This window comes from Erpetoichthys calabaricus, chromosome 1 (genome assembly GCF_900747795.2).
Source record: "Erpetoichthys calabaricus chromosome 1, fErpCal1.3, whole genome shotgun sequence".
Taxonomy (NCBI): domain Eukaryota; kingdom Metazoa; phylum Chordata; class Cladistia; order Polypteriformes; family Polypteridae; genus Erpetoichthys; species Erpetoichthys calabaricus.
The window spans coordinates 203,843,247-203,864,811 of NC_041394.2; the positions used below are offsets into that span (position 1 = coordinate 203,843,247).

The 21,565-nt window shown below is 36.9% G+C and overlaps 1 protein-coding gene across 3 annotated transcripts in view; it reads right to left on the reverse strand.

Moving 5' to 3' along the window:
• The window catches only part of cntn1b (contactin 1b), a 356,136-nt gene that overhangs the window by 151,268 nt on the left and 183,303 nt on the right, over positions 1–21,565 (reverse strand). For all 3 annotated transcript variants that reach the window (XM_028810951.2, XM_028810960.2, XM_028810943.2), the window contains 4 exons: positions 20,531–20,648; positions 12,731–12,881; positions 6,257–6,384; positions 2,858–3,033 (listed from right to left, as the gene is read on the reverse strand). In XM_028810951.2, coding sequence (XP_028666784.2) covers positions 2,858–3,033; positions 6,257–6,384; positions 12,731–12,881; positions 20,531–20,648 — 573 coding nt within the window. The remainder of the gene's footprint in view (positions 1–2,857; positions 3,034–6,256; positions 6,385–12,730; positions 12,882–20,530; positions 20,649–21,565) is intronic.

The window sequence follows — 21,565 nt, forward strand, 5'->3', positions numbered from 1 at the left end:
TAGATTTGAGGTGTTACAAAAAAGAACTAATAAAGAAATGAGACAATCAGATGTATAGCAAAAGTGGGAGAGATATCTAATAAAGTACAGGAAAGTAGGTTGAAGTGGTATGGACATGTGATGAGAAGAGACAATGAATGCGTGATGGAAATGGAAAAACAGGGTAAGAGAATGTGAGGGAAGCCAAAGTGTAGGTTGATGGATAAAGTAAAAGAAGATCTGAAGGAAAAGTGTTTGACTGAGAAGGGGGTTCAGGACAGAGCTGTATAGAGAAAGTTGATCAAGCACATGAACCCCACACAGATTTAGGAAAAGAATTCGTTGTAGTAAAAAAAGCTGATTTCCTTTATCATGAAACATAATGGAAAATAATTACTAGATTTCTGATTTTCCTTTTATTATTATAACATCTTTTAAATATTTTAAAGAGCGTTTTCACCATCAGGAAAACATACATGGCTAACTCAACCAAAATGTGTCTTTTGGAGGCTGCTGACTTGTCACATATTTCCTAAAATAAAGGCAAATGAAAAATAAGTATTAAGGTTACATGTGTAATACTTTCGCTACATCTATAGATGTGGAAATGAACCCCATTTATTTTACTCCTGTATCTTATTTTTTGACCACCGGTGCCCCCCCTCAAATTGATCAACCTTCCACAAGCTGTTTTTTATTTCTCCAAACTATAACCTACACTTCTTGTGATTTCTTTCAAAATTTTGGAGTGTATTATTTTTTTTAGTTAGTAGGAAAATTTTTAAGTTGCTGTTAATGGAAGAGATGGTTAAGTAAAGAATATAAGGAAGAAATAATTCAAAGATCATTACAATGCAACATTTAGTACTTTCAGTAACTCCTTTTGTGAAACATTAATAGACTCACGATACCTCGACTTACAAAAATAGAGATGTGCACTGACTTTGCATGTTTTGCACCAATGGACCAGAAAGGCACATAGCAGAGCGAAAGTCTAGAGGAGGGGGTGGGAAGCAGAGACTAGATTAACTTGGGCATTTAATGTATTTAAGTAATCAAGAGCGATTTTATATGGGATTTGTATGCATTACAGGCATGTGAAGTGTCCTGATTTCGCTTTTCTCTTTGATTTTCCATGTCACTTTCCATGCACAGAAAATATTGTTTTTGAGAAAGGCTGTGTTTTCAAGTGAAGGCTGTGTCAGTGCACAAGTAATAACCTCTGCATGCCTTGGAGATTTATCACAAGCAAAAAAACAAAAATATTAATAATAATTAAGTATACAAAGGCACGTTAAATACAAACATATGTAGCAACACAAATTTTAACCTACTTTTAAATATATTCATATATTTACTTATTTTTAATATGAGTATTCGGACTATAATCTTTTTATAACTTGACAGCCCTAATGTAGACACACACACAGATTAAATTAATTATGTTACATTATTTATAAAACACTACTAGTTTAGAAGTACAGTTTATGAAAACATCTGTTATAATTTAAACATGCATGTAATCAGAATGCAGATTTAGATGAAGAAAATACTTTGATTGCAACTTGCATACTTAAATCTAACTTCTTAAACACTAGACGCTACTAACATTTAATATGTTGTGTTCTTACATTTATAATTTAAAAAGAACATTATCACAGCTACTGTGGTACACCTTTCGTTCTTTACATATAACTTAAAATGTCATATTGGTATTTTCAGATCATCAGCAGAATTCTGCAGCTAGAATGAAAAAAATCATAAAACAACAGTATTTACAAACTTTTTAAAGAAATATTACCTGAAATACAGTAATGCTTATGTCTTATTTTACATAATGGAAATCAACACATGGTAACCCAATTTCAGTATCAGGTCTGGGATGAGAATTCATGATGAAAGTAATGAGGACATGCTTTAGTGTGGGGGTGGGCAAAGTCAGTCCTGGAGAGATGCAATGGCTGCTATTATTTTCTTTCGAAACAAACTTCTTAACGAGAAGGCAGTTGTTGTTGTTGATGATTAAATTTCTCAAACATTCTTCTGCTTCATTTTACTCATCTTGCTTGTTAAACGTTTTGCCCTTTAATAGCTTGTTATAGTCTTAAGTAGAGGCATTCACAATTTTAATTACTCCTTATTAGCAATATGATGCAAATCACATCTGACAAAAATAGTTAGTATATAAAGATTTAAGAGATGATACCTCTACGATTTTTGTTAGATGTTCAGTGGCAATTCTTTTCCCACTGAAGGCTCAGGTAGAATACTTCTAGTTCACCACTGCAGTTAATAACATCCACACCTATATATTGTTGCTACCAACAGCCTGTCAACTTTGCAACACCTTGCCAGACTTCAAGAAGTACTGAGTTTTTTTTTCTTTTTTTAATGCATCTTTGGTTTTGTTTTCATATTTATTGACACGACATAAGACAATACTTTAGCACACTTCTCAAGTAGACTCTTTCTTGAAAGTAACCTTTCAATATAAACAGTGTATTATGACATTTTGTAGACAGATATATTGAAATATAACACACAGAACGTTCTTGTGAATCTTTGTTAACCACCACTGATGACAAGTAAGCCTTTCAGACCATCAAAACCTTATGTTCAGTCAAAGACTATTGGTAAAAGGTGTACAAAATTGCTGCTATGAAAAGAAATAACATTCACTTTCTTCTTTAACTAATCCTCTGGTACAATAAGGTCTGTTTTCTAATCCTTTTACTTATAAGAAACTTAAATCTATAAGTATTTTAATACTACTATCATTTACTTTTCTTCACTGTTTACAAAAATATAAAAACAATCTTGTCAAGAATAGGACAGTCACTTGACTCATAAAGAAATTAGAAAAACTTTTGCTACTTACCATGAGATTACGTTCATAGTGTTCGCTCTCTTTATCAAAATCAATGATATGGCTATTCACAGACCAGATAAATGTTAAATCCAATGTAGGATCATGAGAAGCATAGCACTGCATTGTGGCATTTTGCCCAACATTTACAATAGAATTAGATGGTGCAAGGGTAATTTTAGTTGCATCTGCAAACAGTAAGGGTAGAAGAGAGAAAATAATAACCTTTTCCTCAATGAAAGAATATTAATCTAAACAAAAATAGGCCTTAAAGAATAACTACCATATTCTGGGATGAGAAACATGGATGGTGCAGGTGATTATGTAATTGAGCACCCATTTATACAAAAAATTAAACATAAAAATGTAGTATTTGAATACGTTAAATTTTATTTGAATAGGCAGATAAAACTGTAAACACAGACATGAATATGGGTCTGCTTTCACGTGAAATTCACATGTGAAATTTAAAAACAAAAAAGTGTCCAAAAGGCATTACAACCATGCACAATGTTGCTCTGAAACGAGAAAAGGCATCCCCTCTACTCTGTCAGACAGAAGATGAAAAGAGGCTGCCTGAACATCAAATACAGCAGGATCATTTTGATGAAAATTCAGCTTGAAAAGGCATACCAAGTAAATCAACAGAACAATAAGGCCATGGCCTTGAGTGGTAGGCATGAAAAGTTAGTATACTTTATACAAACATTTGCCTAATGATTTTACTTTATCATAAAGCAAAATGTTACTGTATATTGCTAGTACACTTTGTAGTGGTGTACTTAAAAATAGGACATAGAACTGCAGCAGAAGATAACACTTTTACATGTAAGCTTTAGACCAGAGTACTTGTGCTGCTCTTAGAACACACTGGCCAAGATGGGAACTGAACTTGGACCGCAGAAGCTACACGTTGGCAGTGCTGACTAATGCACTTCATTTTTTGTCAGTGAGGGTTTGAGACATTCCTGCAACTCTCAATATATGTGAATCACATTCTGGGAATGGGGGTGGAGGTGAAAGGGTACTGCTAATTAAGAACAGATGCAGCTTTCTATAGTGTGGTTATCTAGAAAAAGTCAGAGTAAACAGACACTGACCATTAACTAACAGAATCTTTTTCCAAGATGTAGGAGGTGGAGTGAAAACATTCAGAAGCAGTTGCTTACAATTAGTGTGGTTATAGTTAACACCACAATAATTAGTTTTCTGAAGAGTAATACATTAATTTATGTAAAAGAAGAAAATATAGATTGTTCAATCTCCAACAGTCAGGTCCTAGTATAAGAGTGACATCTTTATATCCTCAGGCACTGCACAAATATTAGGATTTGGTAGAAAACAGTAAACAACAAAGTCTAATTGTGGTATTATTTCATAAAGTAATGAGTTTCCAACAGAATAATCCTTTTCAGAATGTGCTGTCCTGTTGTAGTTGAAATTTGGACTTACACCCACTTTGTGTATATGTATAAATATGTGTACTGTATATATATATAAATATATATACACATTTATATAAATTAACAACACTACAGGACGAGTGGGGTGATGCAATTTGGCAAGTGACTCCGCCCCTTCCAATTCACTCTCCATAAAAACTCAAGCTTCCTGAATAGAGGTGTCATATTTGGCAAGGGCTACCTGTTAGATGAAGCTCCCGAAAAACTGACCCAAACTCGAGGCTATCCAGCCAATCGTTTTGATTTTCTTTCAGGCCTGATATTTAAAGGGCAAGTATGAAAACGAGCATTTATTTTTGTTGAACTGTTGGACATTAAACGGAACAACCCGGTTGACAGATTGGACCATTAGAAAGCATCCTCTAACCAGATACTACAGCAGTGACCTAACTTAATTTAGTCTTCTACATCAATATAATAATAATAATAATAATGATAATAATAATAATAATAATAATAATAATACAGAAGGCAAGTTCTAAAATACACTTGAAATTAAAACAATAATTAGAATCAAATAAAATTACAAAATTTTTATAAAACAGGATTGTGAAAAAACAAGAGCAAAACAAAGGGGTTCACACTGTTAAATGAATGATAACATCCTAACAAAGCAGAAGTACAAGAAGCGACCAAACCCACAACTACTATGTTAACTTTAAAGCAAGACATCCCCAAAGCACTGTCTAAAATCTTAACAGAACAAAACCACTAACATGTCAAAAAATTTAAAAACACATTATTTTATTGGCAAGGATTAGTTTCTAATTAAACAAATGTTTGGAACAAAACCCTGGGTTCACTACGGCACTTTTGAATGAGCACTCCTGTGCTAGGCAATTGCAACGTAATAATCTGGCTTTGGACAGGAAACTAGAGCACTATTGAAGAACTATACACAGCTGCTGTAAAAGGAAAACTGTCATATTTGGAAGAATCCAGTTTGGTTCTCAGGCAAAAGTATGTCTGGTCGTGACGGACATAGGCCTAACTATAATAATAATCTACTTTTGCGGAAATGTAGTGCTCTGCATTTTCATACTCAGTACTTCAGAATAACCAAAAGGTATCTGTGATGCTTATTATATATCAATAGTGCACAGTCTGGATTTCTATGAAAGCAGTGTCTGGTGATAAATGTGTTTTTAATCCTAAAATTATCATCTCAGTTGAATTATATATTCTAACAATGTTTTTTATAACGGTATTTTTCTATTAATGTTAATTACTATTGTTGCCAAGTATTCTTTTTCTGTCTCTTTTGTTCCCAGCATTTGATTCCTTCCAAGTGTTTAATCGTGTGCTTATGCTTATGTTTCTTTAAATTGCTTTCCTGCAATCCTAAAAGAGTAATCTTGGCATTTCCCTTTTTACTGTGCTCTATGAATACTTATTTGTACTGATTTCCTCTTGCATATAACCAACTGGGCCCTAAGATGGACTGGCACGCGGTCACCAGGGTTGTTTATTGGTTTGTATCCACTGCTACTGGGATGGGCTTTGGGACCCTGTAATCCTGAATTAGATCAAGTGAATTACAGAATGTTGTGTTATTTCACTAACTTATTTTATGTATTATTGCATTACCTATTATGGGAACTTGGAACAAACTGACAAATCATGTAGTTGAAGCAGAATCCTTTAAGAAGCATTTTTGGATGAGATATTGGGACAGCTTAGCTATTAGCTAAACAAACGTGGTTGATAGACTGAATGGTCTTCCTTCATTTGACAAATTTCTTGTGTTCTTATGTTCTAACAACATTTAATAAATTGATTAATTTTCCAGCTTAATTGCTTAGCTAGACATTTTATTACAAATGCATAAACTTAAAGCTTCAATGATGAATGATATAGGCTAATTGAGTTAATTAAAATAAAGACACAAAGAAGTTTTATAACTGAAGGATATTTAATTCTATTAAACATAAATATATTAGGTCATTACCTGTCACTGAAAGACTCCCCGTACTATTTGCCTTTCCTCTGTCATTTTCTGCAAAGCAAGTATACTTTCCTTCATCCAATTTTGTAACATTCAAAATTTCCAAGCTTCCATCTGCCCAAATCAATATCCTAAAATGAGTAAAACAAGGTAAATTATACAAAAATGGAAGCAAAAACACTGTCATCAGATTAATATTATTGCATTTTTTAAATGCATGTAACCACTATGATTTTTTTGAAAGATTGACCTTAATACAGGCATTAACACGTAGTCCTACAGATTCTGAAAGGCAAATCAAAATTGAATCGTCTCTTCTACAGTATATATTCTTCCCTCCATTACCAGTCAAGTTTTTATTGGATCAGATCTTGAGATGATACAGAGTTGACAGAGTAGATGTTACGTAACTGAGACTATTTGCCAATGAATAACGTACAGTTTTATCAGAATCTGTATTGTTTACAAACTTCTTTACTTTATATTAAAAACAAACATTTGCTTTGTTTACTCTATGTTCACTAAGTCCACAATGCATGCAATATTCAAAATAAAATTAAATCTTATTTTATGTTGTGAAACACTTAGCAATTCAATTTTGTGCTGTATTTTAAAAAATGGTCAAGGCAAAGGCTAGTGTCACTTGTCTAAAGTGTCAATGTGTTTGACTGCTTAGAGCAGAAAATCTCCTCTACAGTTTTTTTTTTTTTTTACAGTTTTCTGTATGTTGTTTGAATGCTATAGATTGAAAAACTTAAATAAGCATGACAGAGTACATCTCAAGCAGTAAAGTGGTTTTAGGAAGAAACTGCACTAAAATTATATTGTATAATATTAATAATATTATAATTATCCTTTTAAAGCACTTAGTTATAACATATAACATTGACTATCCTTAGCCTAGAACTGAACTGAACGAAACTGAATACGTTGAGTATATGTTTCTAAAAACAGAGATCAGCGCAAAGCACAGAACAGTCAGCCAAATGGATACATTAAACATTTTAAAAAATGCAGCTGTTAAGTTTATTCTATGTATTTAACGAAAACAGCCTCTATTGAAAATTTCTTAACTGTTGGCAGGATGTATTCTGAATATGTCAATTGATCACTAACCCAAATTCTACAGTATTTATATCATAGGAATCACTCAAGCCATTCTCCTTTTTATTTGTGTAGGTGGAATTGCTGTTTTTTTTTTCTATTTAAAAATTCCACCCATTTTGTTTTCAATATATTTACAGTACTTACTCAAAGTAAACAGACCACCATTTAATCATCTGGTTTTTTTTAATGTCTATTTATTTAAATATACAGTATTGTAGCACAGACAAAATGTTAAATTTATAAACCCACTGCATACTTGTGTATAAAATACTTGGGAGAGTACATTACCTTCAGACATGCCTGACTTAACATTTTTTATGGTTGACAGAAAAGAGTTAGATCTTACTGCTTGAGATTTACAAAAATTGCTCTTTAACTATGCGTTCTTTAAATTTCTCAGTCAACAGAGGTGGAATAATAGTATTAAAAGGTACTATTAAAAATGTATAACACAAAATTGTAACAAGATTTTAAGCAAATTGTAAAGATGTTACTTAGCATTTTTTTATAGAATATCTTAAATATGCCCTGTTAAACTGATAGATTTACCCTGTTGAATAGGGAGGCACAATGGATTTAAGGAGAATCTAGATGTATATACATATATATATATATATATACCAGTAACGGCACACTGCATGATAACGTGCAGTTAATACACTTGACTTGAACATTCCTAGTTATCAAACTCTTTCTCTGTACGTTTAGCATTTGTTTGCTCAGAGGTTGATGTGCTTGCTGCTTCCTGAGCTGCTCTTCTTTTCTCAACCCTAGCGGCCCACTTCTTCTCTTCTTTTGTCAGCATCTTTTTGCGTTAAAACTGATTATGTCAGTCTGTGTGTTGCAATTACTTTTCTTTAATTTTTCACTTAAGCTGGCAATTAAGTCTTCAATCTGCCTCAAGAATGATTTAAGACATGAAGGGGCAGGGGAAGTGACGATGAAGGTAGGAGGGCACCCATATGCATGTACCGCATGGCCACCCTGCTGGCCGCTGCTGAGGGTTGATTCTACAATAGAATAAAATAAATATAAAAACAGGAATAACCTTGGAGGTCAATCATCACCCCAAAAGCGGATAGCAGATGTCACGCAGTATATGTGTACCAAATTTCAGGTCAATAGGTCAAATGGTTTGCAAGGTACAAGTGATTTAAAATCCTGGACAGACAAATGGACAGCCACGGTAGCGTATTAAATATAAAGATGTATAAAAAACAGCTTATTACAACACTATTCATTATTCTTTTGTGACCAAATTTCTTGATAACAGATAAAGGAATACAGTAAAAGGAAAACAACAATAAGTGATTTTTTTAGCTATGTAAGAACAAAAACAACCCCCAAAACTCCCCCAACCATCTCGGATGGCACATTAAACAGAAATTCAATAAGAGAGAAAAAAACAGAAAAAGAGTACACAGGGGGAAAGGGGGACAGGAAAAACAGCCTCATGGAGCAACCACCAACCATTTCTGTACTAATTAAACAGCATGAAGCCAGTTGTGGACAGTAGGACCAGAAGAGTTCTTGATCCAGAATGCAGAAAGTTCAAGAAGGGTAAGATTGTAAAATGGAAACTTCCAAATTGCAGGAGAGACAAGGGCACAAGATTTCCAGTGACAGGCTAAAAGCAACTTAGCCGCAAGAGTTGCAGTCATTAAAAGCAACTGTTGGGAGAGAGAAGGGGTAAATGAGGAAAGAAAAGAAAGGACAAGGAGGAGAAGAACTTCAGGGGACAAAGGAATGGGAAAAGAAAGAATTGCAGAGAGGCATTTAGTCACATAGTGCTATAAAGCCATAGCCAGAGGACATTCCCAGAACATGTGGATACATCATGAGTTCTGATAATTTTGTGTTCTTCCCTTAAAGCCATATCACATTATACAACTTTTACACTGATTTTCAGTTGTAACCTTCACTTATACAATTTTATAGTTAGAGGCAGTCGGCGGAGCATTCTCTTGAAGCCGATCACATAATGTGACATACAAAGTGAATTACTCCAACTAGCATAAGACTTTCTCCAATAAAATCAAACAGGTTTGATTTTGCCTTTAGTCATAGGGGCAGGTTATGTGTGCATGAGAGCTGGCAACCAATGAATGTCGAACTGGAAGTGCAATGCACAGAATGTAGCAATGAGGAATAAGGAAGGCACATGTTTGGAACCTTGCACACAGAAGAGAGATTAGTCTTTCTGATGCCTTGTGTTTTACGTACATTCTAAGCAGATTGTAAAAAAAGAAAAAAAATGAGTAGAGACTGTGGCTGAACTCACCCCACCTGTTAACCTGTTAATCCTTTACACAGCGTTGGCTCCATCAGGCAGCATGTTATTGACTGTCATAAAAAGGCACCAGCACATCTGTGCTAGAAGATCAGCAATAAGTCAGTAAATGTGACATGGGCAGTGATTTTCAGTCACATAAACTGACTAATTGGTAAATATGATATATGCCATGGCTTTAATTACAAATAGCAGATAATTGGGGGTGAGACAGGCAAAATAGTAAGGGTGAATCAAGAGGCCTTTTGGCTCAGATGGTAACTTTACAGTATAAAGAGAGAAAAACTGTGTATTGTTCAGGATGTGCTGAAAAACTTCTGGACTGGCAATATTTCCCAAAAACTGAATTTTCTGAGAGTCCAAAGCTAATCTCAATGCCACTAGATTCAGCTTTTAAAAATGTGTTGGTTTAACTTTCATGAGGGCTCCCTTGATTTTTTTGTCTCTTGAGGGTGAACCTGGGCTTAACAAGCCCATTTAGGTATCCATGCCTGAGTAGAAACCTTTGAGAGATTGTGTTTTAATACAGTTTGCTCAAAAAATTGACCTATAGTGCATCCGGAAAGTATTCACAGCGCATCACTTTTTCCACATTTTGTTATGTTACAGCCTTATTCCAAAATGGATTAAATTCATTTTTTTCCTCAGAATTCTACACACAACACCCCATAATGACAACATGAAAAAAGTTTACTTGAGATTTTTGCAAATTTATTAAAAATAAAAAAATTGAGACAGCACATGTACATAAGTATTCACAGCCTTTGCCATGAAGCTCGAAATTGAGCTCTGGTGCATCCTGTTTCCCCTGATCATCCTTGAGATGTTTCTGCAGCTTAATTGGAGTCCACCTGTGGTAAATTCAGTTGGTTGGACATGATTTGGAAAGGCACACACCTGTCTATATAAGGTCCCACAATTGACAGTTCATGTCAGAGCACAAACCAAGCATGAAGTCAAAGGAATTGTCTGTAGACCTCCGAGACAGGATTATCTCGAGGCACAAATCTGGGGAAGGTTACAGAAAAATTTCTACTGCTTTGAAGGTCCCAATGAGCACAGTGGCCTCCATCATCCGTAAGTGGAAGAAGTTCGAAACCACCAGGACTCTTCTTAGAGCTGGCCGGCCATCTAAACTGAGCGATCGGGGGAGAAGGGCCTTAGTCAAGGAGGTGACCAAGAACCCGATGGTCACTCTGTCAGAGCTCCAGAGGTCCTCTGTGGAGAGAGGAGAACCTTCCAGAAGGACAACCATCTCTGCAGCAATCCACCAATCAGGCCTGTATGGTAAAGTAGCCAGACGGAAGCCACTCCTTAGTAAAAGGCACATGGCAGCCCGCCTGGAGTTTGCCAAAAGGCACCTGAAGGACTCTCAGACCAAGAGAAAGAAAATTCTCTGGTCTGATGAGACAAAGATTGAACTCTTTGGTGTGAATGCCAGGCGTCATGTTTGGAGGAAACCTGGCACCATCCCTACAGTGAAGCATGGTGGTGGCAGCATCATGCTGTGGGGATGTTTTTCAGCGGCAGGAACTGGGAGACTAGTCAGGATAAAGGGAAAGATGACTGCAACAATGTACAGAGACATCCTGGATGAAAACCTGCTCCAGTGCGCTCTTGACCTCAGACTGGGGCGACGGTTCATCTTTCAGAAGGACAACGACCCTAAGCACACAGCCAAGATATCAAAGGAGTGGCTTCAGGACAATTCTGTGAATGTCCTTGAGTGGCCCAGCCAGAGCCCAGACTTGAATCTGATTGAACATCTCTGGAGAGATCTGAAAATGGCTGTGCACAGACACTTCCCATTCAACCTGATGGACCTTGAGAGGTGCTGCAAAGAGGAATGGGCGAAACTGGCCAAGAATAGGTGTGCCAAGCTTGTGGCATCATATTCAAAAAGACTTGAGGCAGTAATTGCTGCCAAAGGTGCATCGACAAAGTATTGAGCAAAGGCTGTGAATACTTATGTACTTGTGATTTCTCAGTTTTTTAATTTTTAATAAATTTGCAAAAACCTCAAGTAAACTTTTTTCACGTTGTCATTATGGGGTGTTGTGTGTAGAATTCTGAGGAAAAAAATGAATTTAATCCATTTTGGAATAAGGCTGTAACATAACAAAATGTGGAAAAAGTGATGCGGTGTGAATACATTCCGGATGCACTGTATATTATATATTTACTTTGGCCAATTATTTTTCTGCATTGAGATAATAACTAATCTTTTCCAATGACCACGGGCAGCTCAAGCATCTTTTAACATTTGAAAAGCTTTTAAAAAGGGTGTGCTAATTGGTCTATGCATGCACATTAGGATTTATAACTGACTAACTTTATCTCACTATCAGTTTTCTACAGAATTTTTGAAAAATTACAGCAGTGATCAAAAGAGACACCATGACACTCTGAGTATGATACACATCCCATGGTGTAAAATATTTATATTTTCATTAAATAATTTGATAAATAGCATTAAGAAGTATATAGTTATTTATTATTTCATAATAGAAACTGACAGATGATAATTAAATAAACAATTAATACACTTTAAATAGATTGAAACTAGGTGAGAACTGTAGAGTTTACAGTCAACAGATGGGGATTACAAGATGGGGATAACAATGTGTGGTGGATTTATATCCTTTACAGCTTGTCTTGAGTCATATTTAAATTAATCTGATGGGGGGAAAAAATAAACCATAGACGAGAACACCTGGAAACATTATATGGTTGAAAGGAGTAAAATCGCAATAGTAGTGTGACAGAGTCACCACCGTGAGAAAAAGTGCCATAATATATATAAGGTGTATGAATTCAGAAATACCAGGTCAAGTGTGCAGTTAGAAATACTGTTAAGTTAGTCAGAAAAGATCTGATTAATACTTGTATCCTTCTTTCTAAAATGTGTTTACTCCCCTCCCCACCAAGTGTATTTAAAAGGCACTTCTTTAACATTCTCCTGTTATCCGTGTGCCTCATCCAATTTTGCAATTTTGAAAGTATTTTTTTCAATAGACAAAGGTTACCATAAAAAACAAAGTTAGGACTAAACCATATTCTCTGAAGAAATGTTTACTCACCTTGAGTTATTATGCAGTAGTTCTGTGTCTTTGCTCCATGAAAACTTGGGTTTTGGAGCTGCTTTGGGTTTGCATTCAATTACCACTCTTCCTCCTTTGGCACCTAAAATCTTCTTTTTCACAGGATTCATTTCAAAATCTGGAGCTGAAGCTGGATAAAAATTATTATATAATATTATAACAAATATTATATTAACAAAATTTATACTCACACACACATACGCACACATACACATTCCATTCCAACTGAGAATTTGTGGCTGGACTTGAAAAAGTCTGTCACAGACCTTGGGCAGTGTCACAAGCGAGCAACTGTGACAAAGCTTACAGGCTCTAGTAAATGTAATTATCTGTTGAGCCAGGGGTTGGCACTGTTTTCTGATCTTTTCTCTCTTTTTCCCACAGTAGACCTGGGGCCGCATGTATAAATGGTGCGTACACACAAAAATGTTGCGTACAAACGTTTGCACGCTCAAATTGTGATGTATAAAACCTAAACTTGGCATAAAGCCACACACATTTTCACAGTAGCTCCAACCCTGGCGTATGCAAGTTCTCTGCTTGGTTTTGCAAACTGGCGGCACCCAGCATCAAAGCAGTGCTACTGTTCCTGTGTGGTTACCCTTTCTTTTCTTTAGATCCACATCCCTGATGCGGCTTTATCATATACACTGAAACTAACTGCATATTGTTTATTAGTTTAAGGCAGGGGTATCGAACTCCGGGCCTGGAGGGCCGCAGTGGCTACAGGTTTTCATTCTAACCCTCTTCTTCATTAGTGACCAGTTTTCACTGCTAATTAACTCATTCTCCCTTCATTTCAATAGTCCTGTTTTTAAGGATTCAGTTCCCTGAATTGATTTGTTTCTTTATTAAATGGCAGCCAAACAGAAATGAGATGTGAAATGAGCCAACAGATAACCAGCTAAACTGGGATTTCAAACTCCAACCAATTTCACTCCAAACAGTCTCTTAATGAGAAGCTGATCCTTGCTGCTAATTAAGCCATTATTTAATTCAATGGCTTGTTGCTGCTCTCATTCTGCCACAGCAGACATTTCCAAATCTGTTGATTTTTCTGTTTTTTCTAAGAACACCAACAAAATGTTTTGATGATCTGAGAGATCAACCTTACTGAGACCTTCACCTTTATTTATTTTCAGATATTGTGTGATGGGCAAAGGTGACCTGGTCATATGGTGGCTTGTTTGATGTCTCATTATTGTTTGGCTAATTAAGGAAAAAGAGACAATTAAGGGTCCTGAGTCAAGTTAATAAAAACGAAAGCAAAAGAAGTTTATTAGCAGTAAAAACGGCTCACTAATGAAGAAGATGGTTAGAATGAAAACATGCAGCCACTGTGGCCCTCGAGGACCGGAGTTCGACACCTGTGGTTTAAGGCATCTGATTGTAATTAACCTGTAACAATATAATGGTCCAGGGTAGAGGTGGGCGGTATGACCAAAATTCTATATCACGGTATTTTTCTAAATTCTGCCGGTTTCACAGTATTAGATGGTATTTTTTTCCCCATGTATGAGTGGATGTTAACCACATTTTCCACTGCAATTACTGCAGTAGACTGGCTAAGAATAACCTATTAGCCTGTTATGAGAATTGTACATCATACAAAAAGACATTTTAATGTGCACACAAGTATTAATCCAGGTTTGCATGGCCCCATAAAGTGATAGTTTTCAAGGGGGTGGCACTAAAGAGAAGGAATCACATTGCATGACAGATGCAGTCAAAATATAGAACCTTTAATTGAACAAATTTTGCAAAAGCTTAAACTATGATTTTGACAACATATTTTCAACCATCCAAAGAGGCATTTAGACTTAGTAAAATATCCATAGGTGTTTGTCAAAAGTTGGATTGCACTGAACACGTCTTAGAAAAGGAATAAATAGTAAATATTTTTTGTAAACCAACTATACTTTCTGTTAATATTAACAATCTCTGTCCACTGACACGTTTAAGTGACTTTTTAAACAATTTTACCATAATTAAACTGCAGAATATTTAAACTAATAAATAACAACAGTAAAATACATAATAGTATTACTGATAGCTGCACCATTACTTCAAGGCTTCAAGCCCAGGTGCATTACACAGTATTCACCAAATTAAAATAAAATAAAACAAGTGCAACTTGGTGATGACATCTTACCAACTGTACCATCATTTAGGCAAACTGCATTAATATGGACCTTGCTTCAAGCTAAGCTATATATATAAATAATAAAAACTGCAACTTGCATTTATAATGCTGTTTGTGGTATAGCCCTATGGAAGCGCATTAGGGCCACTGTGAAGAAAAAAAAATATGGACACGGAAGAAAAAAACAAACTATATGTCGAGAATTAATTCGACATGTTGACTATGTCAAGATTAAAGTCGACATTTCCACTTTATTCTCATAGTTTATTTTATAATTAAAGTAGAATGTTGTAAACTAAACTTCATCCTAAAATCAATGTTTAATTTACTAGATTTTCTCAAACCCCGTCACAAGTTAATGCAGCACATCAAATACTTTGTGTTAAGTGTTCCCCGACCCAGTCGTTAATCACTACGCTTCTTAAACTGACTTCCTCCGCACTAAGAGCAGGCGCCTGCAGCAATCACAGCACAGAATCCATTCACTTCATGATATTCCTGCTCTCTACCAAAACCCCAGTTCCTATCTTTCCTTTTTCTTTCTCCACATTACCAATCACCACACGATAAACGTCTTTCTGAAATTAAAACTAGTTATTAACTTAGCCGACGGAGTGTTCAGAACTTTAAAAATATCTTCGCTATACATGTTTAATTATGCCATCCATTCAGAGTTGCGCCCATCTCTGAATGAGTCGATAGCACATTGCAGAATGAATACAAGCAAAACATACACTAGCAAGTACAAAAACAAGTACAACTTGGCTTGCAGCATTATCCAGTAGTATAGAAACAGTATTTACACATCTGACCTTTTAAAACTAAAGTATCTCCAGGCGATGGACGTGACTCCTTTTTTTCGGCAACAGTTCTTCTGTTCATCATGTTCAACTTTACTTTTAGTTCTGTTTCGGAATGCTCTCTGTCCATTTTCACCGCGCGGCATACCTATGCTACTGCCCACTATTTGGTGGTGTAGCAGTGAAAAAGAGCCCTAGTGCAACAAATCTGTGTTTAGCGGTGTAGCAGTGAAAAAGGTCCCCACTTGAACAGTTTCCCGCTGCGCCACGTTCCGAACGTCGTTTAGGCAATTTAAACCGGTGTTGCGGTATAAGAAAAATCCATATCATACAAAAAAATTAAAAACGGTTTTCGGTATGAACTGGTATACCGCCCAGCACTAGTCCAGGGAATAGCTAAAGTATTCCAAATACCATAGCTGCTTTAACGTTGTTACTCTCACTGCACCTTCTTTTTCTTCTTTCAGCTGCTCCCGTTAGGGGTTGCCACAGCAGTTCATCTTTTGCCATATTAATCTTACTGCACCACTCGGAGTATTTATATCACTATATCTGAGTGGGGAATCACAGATTTACAGCAGCTGATCATAAAGAGAATTATCGGTATACAGCATCAAGCACACGCTGCCTCAGCCATGCAGCCTATTCGAAATGCTCTCACACGGCAAACGCTTCAAAGCCTTTCCTGTATGGACCTCGTGGTTCAGAAACAGTTTCATCCCAAGAACTATAAACACACTCAATCAGTCCATCAAGTGCTCCTTGTAGAACTGTTTGTACTTATAAGTACAATTACATCACTGTAAACTTGCACTACAGTTATAATATTGCACAACCTGAGCCACTTTATAAAGCGGGTATTTACATATGATGACGATATCATTTTTAAGATGAAATGCTGCAAAATATGTTTATTATATTATACAGATAAAACTTGAACTTATTTAAATAATCTATATTGTTAATAATTAAACATGTGAGGACACGGTGCCGCAGCATTAGCAACAAGCTGGTGCTTTGTTCACGCATTGTTCCTACCTCGCGCTGTATTCTTGTTGGTGCTGAAGCGACACTGGAAGGATAGATGGATAGAATAATTAAACACGTACTACAAAGATATTTCAATGTTCCTTAAAAGTTTTGAAGAATCTGCATTCTAAGCTTACAGATGGCTTAACGTCTATTACAGATCTGATTGTGTGGTGATTGGGAATTTGGAGAAAGAAAAGTAAGGGCAGGAATTGGGGGTTAGTATGTTTGAAAGAGACAGTACTGCTGCAATAAATTATTTCATCAAAGGTCACGCATGGCGCAGCAAGCATCTTGCGTGAGACATGAACAATCACTGCACCACAGTGTTCCCATGTTTAAAAACATGCTTTAACTCCTATCATTATGAAAATTATATCACGTATACATCTCAGTATTTTAATTATTCAGAGAGCTGTAATATTATGAATGTAATGGATTCTGTGTCCTGTCGGAGGAAGAGAAAGCACGTAGTGATTCACACACATAGAGCACATAGAAGATCAAATACAAAACAAAGCATTTAACGTGCTGCTTTAGTTACAATTGGATTTGAGAAACTAGTAAATTAAATGATTTTAAGATGAAGTTTATGATGTTCTACTTTAATGACAAAATATACTACGTGATTAAAATGGAAAGTTCGAGATTAAAGTTGACATTTCATGCTTTTTTCCCCACTGTGTGCCTTTTTTTTCTCTGTACCCTAATAAGCTTTCATATGACACTCAGACGGTGGGTTACGACTCGCCTTTTCATGGGGACTTTGATATGTGACAACTTCTTTTTTATTTCGGGCACTGTGCGACTTTGTGAACTTGAGCTTTCAAGTTTCTCCGACACACTATGTCACTTTTGTTGTTTATACCACTGTTTAAACCAACAAATAGTACGTTTTTCCTTGCCTCCACTTGGTATTCGCTGAAATTCTTCTATTTTCCCTCGTGCTTTTACCATTGTCTTTTCACAGAAGGCTGAGTTGAAAAATGATGGAACAGCAAGATCCGAACACCATCATCACCACCACATAGTAATGATTTCATATATCGCGTAGCAGAACATGAGGGTGAGATGAGGTTGTTGTTCTTAGTCCCGAAGACCTTCCTATGGCAGGTTTGCGAGCTAACTCATGCCCATATCACAGGCGCCCATCTGGGAGATGAGAAAACACTTGAGTGTATCAAACTCTGGTTTTACCAGCCAGGAATCAGTGAGGAGGTCTGCTGCTTTTGTGCTTCCTGCCTGGAGTTATCAACTGTGTTAGATTCCCAGAAAAGACCATTATCTTCTAGTTTCTGTACTCCTCATATGCATCCCATTTGAATTCATAGGGGTTGACGTTGTAGGACACCTTGAACCCTCAAAGAGAGGGCACAAATACATTGTTGTTTTAGTAGATTATGCTATACAATATCCTGAGGATATCCCATTGAGAGCAGCTAATTCCTAGAACATTGCACGGGAATTGGTAGTGGTCTTTGCACATGTCGACATCCCTAAAGAAATCATATTAGACCATGGAATTCCATTCACTTCGGGGACATTCAGAGAAGATACCAGATTACTCAGGATTAAACACTTGAAGACCTCAGTATACCATCCTTAAACTGATGGTTTAGTTGAGCGGTTCAACCCAAAGCTGAAGCAAATGCTACACAAGGTGGTCTGCGAGGAAGGGAAGAACTGGGAGCAGTTACTTCCCCTTGTGTTATTTGCCTACTGGGAAGTTCCCAAAGCCTCCACAGGCTTCTCACCCTTTGAATTACTATATGGCCGACTATATAGGATATTGTTTAAGAAGCTTGGAAAGAGGAGTCATTACCATCCATAAATATATTGGAATATATTGCACAATTAAGCACTACATTCGCAAAAATCCAACCTATACTAAAAGAACACATGGAAAAGGCACAGTCAGCACAAGGCCATTATTACGATTGTGGCACGTTTCTCTGTGAGTTCCATCCTGGACATCGTGTCACATTTCTCATCCCCATCTCCCACTCTAAACTAATGACCCATTGGCAAAGCCCCTCTGAAGTTAAGGAGAAGAAAGGTTTTATGGACTGTTTGGTCAAACAACCGAATTATCACCTGAGGAAACAGGTATATCATATCAACTTGCTGAAACCATGGAAGGACTGGGACTTGAGCCCTCACTCCAGTCGGCCCTGTTCTTACCTTGGTCATAAACCAGTCCTTAACTTCAGCTCTGATTTGACAGCCAAACAGCGACAGGAGATAGAAACAGTTATTCTGTTTTTTTCGCAGAGATGGGTAGTGAAAGACCTGGAAGGACCTCACTGATTGCTCATGACATTGTGACGGAGCTGGGGTAGTCATCCAGGAACACCCATACACACTCCCGGAGGCAAAATGTACAGAAGTGGAACATGAGATAAAGTGAATACTAGACCTTGGTGTGAATGAGGAAAGTTATAGTCCTTGGTCTAGTCCCATCATTTTGGTCTCTAAGCTGAATGGAAGTTGGTGCTTTTGAAATGGATGGATAACTTCCTCAAGCGACTCAGTAAAGAAGAGTATCTGACCACCCTTGACATGACAAAAGGGTATTGGCAAGTCCCCTTAATGGGCACTGCAACGGAAAAGACTGCATTTATCATCCCTAGTGGGCAGTGGCAGTATCGTGTCCTTCCATTTTGGTTGCACAGGGTGCTGGTGACCTTCCAACATCTGGTGGATAGAGCGCTACGGTCCCACAATGCCTACAGTGCTGCAAACCTGGATCGTCATCTATTCCGGCACATAGAACACCTACAGCATGTCTCAGCCACATTCCAGGCCTCATGTAAAGCCAGCATATGGATAAACCCAAAAAGTTCTACCTCAGACTTACAGAAGCCAAGTACTTAGGCTACCTTGAGGGTGGGGATATGGTTCGGTCATAGTGCTCAAAAATTGATGCCATTACGAAATGGTCCTGTCCAAAAACCAAGTGGCAGATCAAAGCCTTCATGGGACTAGCTGGGTTCTACTACTGGTTCTTTCCCTGGTTCTCTGAGAGGGTGATGGCCTTGACAGACCTAACAAAAAGTGAGCCCCCAACGCGGTGGGATGGAATGCAAATACAGAAGATACATTTCATGACCTAAAGAATGAGTCAGCACCAGTCTTGATGGTTCCTAACTTTTCATAGTCTTTCATCCTCCTGACCGACACTTCAGACACAGGTCTTGACACAGTGCTGTGCCAAAGCATTGATGGTGCTGAACATCCCGTCATGTTCCTAGGCCAGAAACTGTTGGACTGGGAAACCAGGTACGCAGTGGTGAAACAGGAGGCTCTGGCAATCAAGTGGGCTATTAAACTTCTGAGGTACTACCTCCTAGGCTGTGAGTTTCTACTTGTGACTGACCATGCCCCTCTCCAGTGGATGGTGGTGCATAAAGAGTTGAACCCACGAGACACCTGGTGGTTTCTAAGCCTCCAGCCTTTCAGGTTCAAAGTCATTCATAATAATTTTAAATACAGAAAAGTACAATGTGCAAATTCAGCAGTGACATAGGATTCAAATCCAGGATGCCAGCTCCATGAAGCAGCAGTGCTAACCACTGTGACACCCTTTCCTGAAATTAACTTTCACAAAGTTTCTTCCTTTATAAATATAAACATCTCTGGTGAGTAGTAATGTACAGTAATTGCAACATCAAAAAAAGCAAATCTAATAATCTTATATACAGTAGCTTTCATTCAAAGTGGCTATTTTCTAGCTTAGTTTTAGTTTAGAATATCATTGTCATCAGTTAAAAACAGATTATTGAATGAGAATATATGCAAGATACTTACCTAACACTTTTAGCTCAGCATTTGCATATATAGATCCATGTCTGTTTTCAGCAATACATTGATACATTCCAGCATCATAGAGTGTCAGTTTATAGAATTTCATTTCACCAGTACCATACTACAGAAAAAAAAGATTTAACAATGACATGATGACTGACTAATATATAAAGCATATTTTTATATGTATGCAACATAATTAACAATACTGTGTGCAAAGTGAAAATTATTAAAAGCTTACTGTAGAAAACTACAAAGCTCACAAAAAGTAGTGTCACACACGTGCGATTAGGAGGCAGCTAAAGGGCTTAAGTAACGGTAATACTATGCCAGACCAGGGGGTGGCAGAGTGTGCTGACTTTCTCTCTCAGTCTCTTGCAGACCATTCTCGGGAAATCCCATCGGGTTCCGGCACCACTGATGATGTCACTTCCGGTCTCAAAGACATCACTTCCAGTTTCCTGCCTGGATGACCTCATTTCCTCTCCCAACCTTTAAAACCGGCATCTTACCTCCACTTGATCAGTTCTGTTTTGGACTCTGTTTTGTAAACATTGCAAACCTTTTTCAAACCTTTTGCAGCCAGGAACATATTATATGGGTGACTGCCCGAAACCTTTGTGACTGTCTGGAGTCGATTTTGTTACAATAGGCATCATATCCATCTTTTCTATCTCAAATGCAAGATAAAATAATTAATGCTGAACAACAGTTACTAAAAAAGTAAAAAAAACAAAAAAACAAGTAGAATTCTGTCTCTGACACTGGTTTGTGACAGACCCCTTAAATTAATGCCATGTTTCTGACTTTAAACGAGTATTTTCTTACTTTTCCATAAGCTTTAGAAACAGGCAGCACAAGACCAAGCCTCCTAGTTCCAGTTTTTTTTTCTACCAGTCTCAGTCACTGCAGTATGGGTGTATCCTAATTTTTTTTCCCCAGTTTAACTGAAGATTTTTTTATTTTTACTGTCTACCCTGAACAAATGACATTGTCATAGAACTGTCATTTAGAGACTTAAAAAAATTCTATAATTCT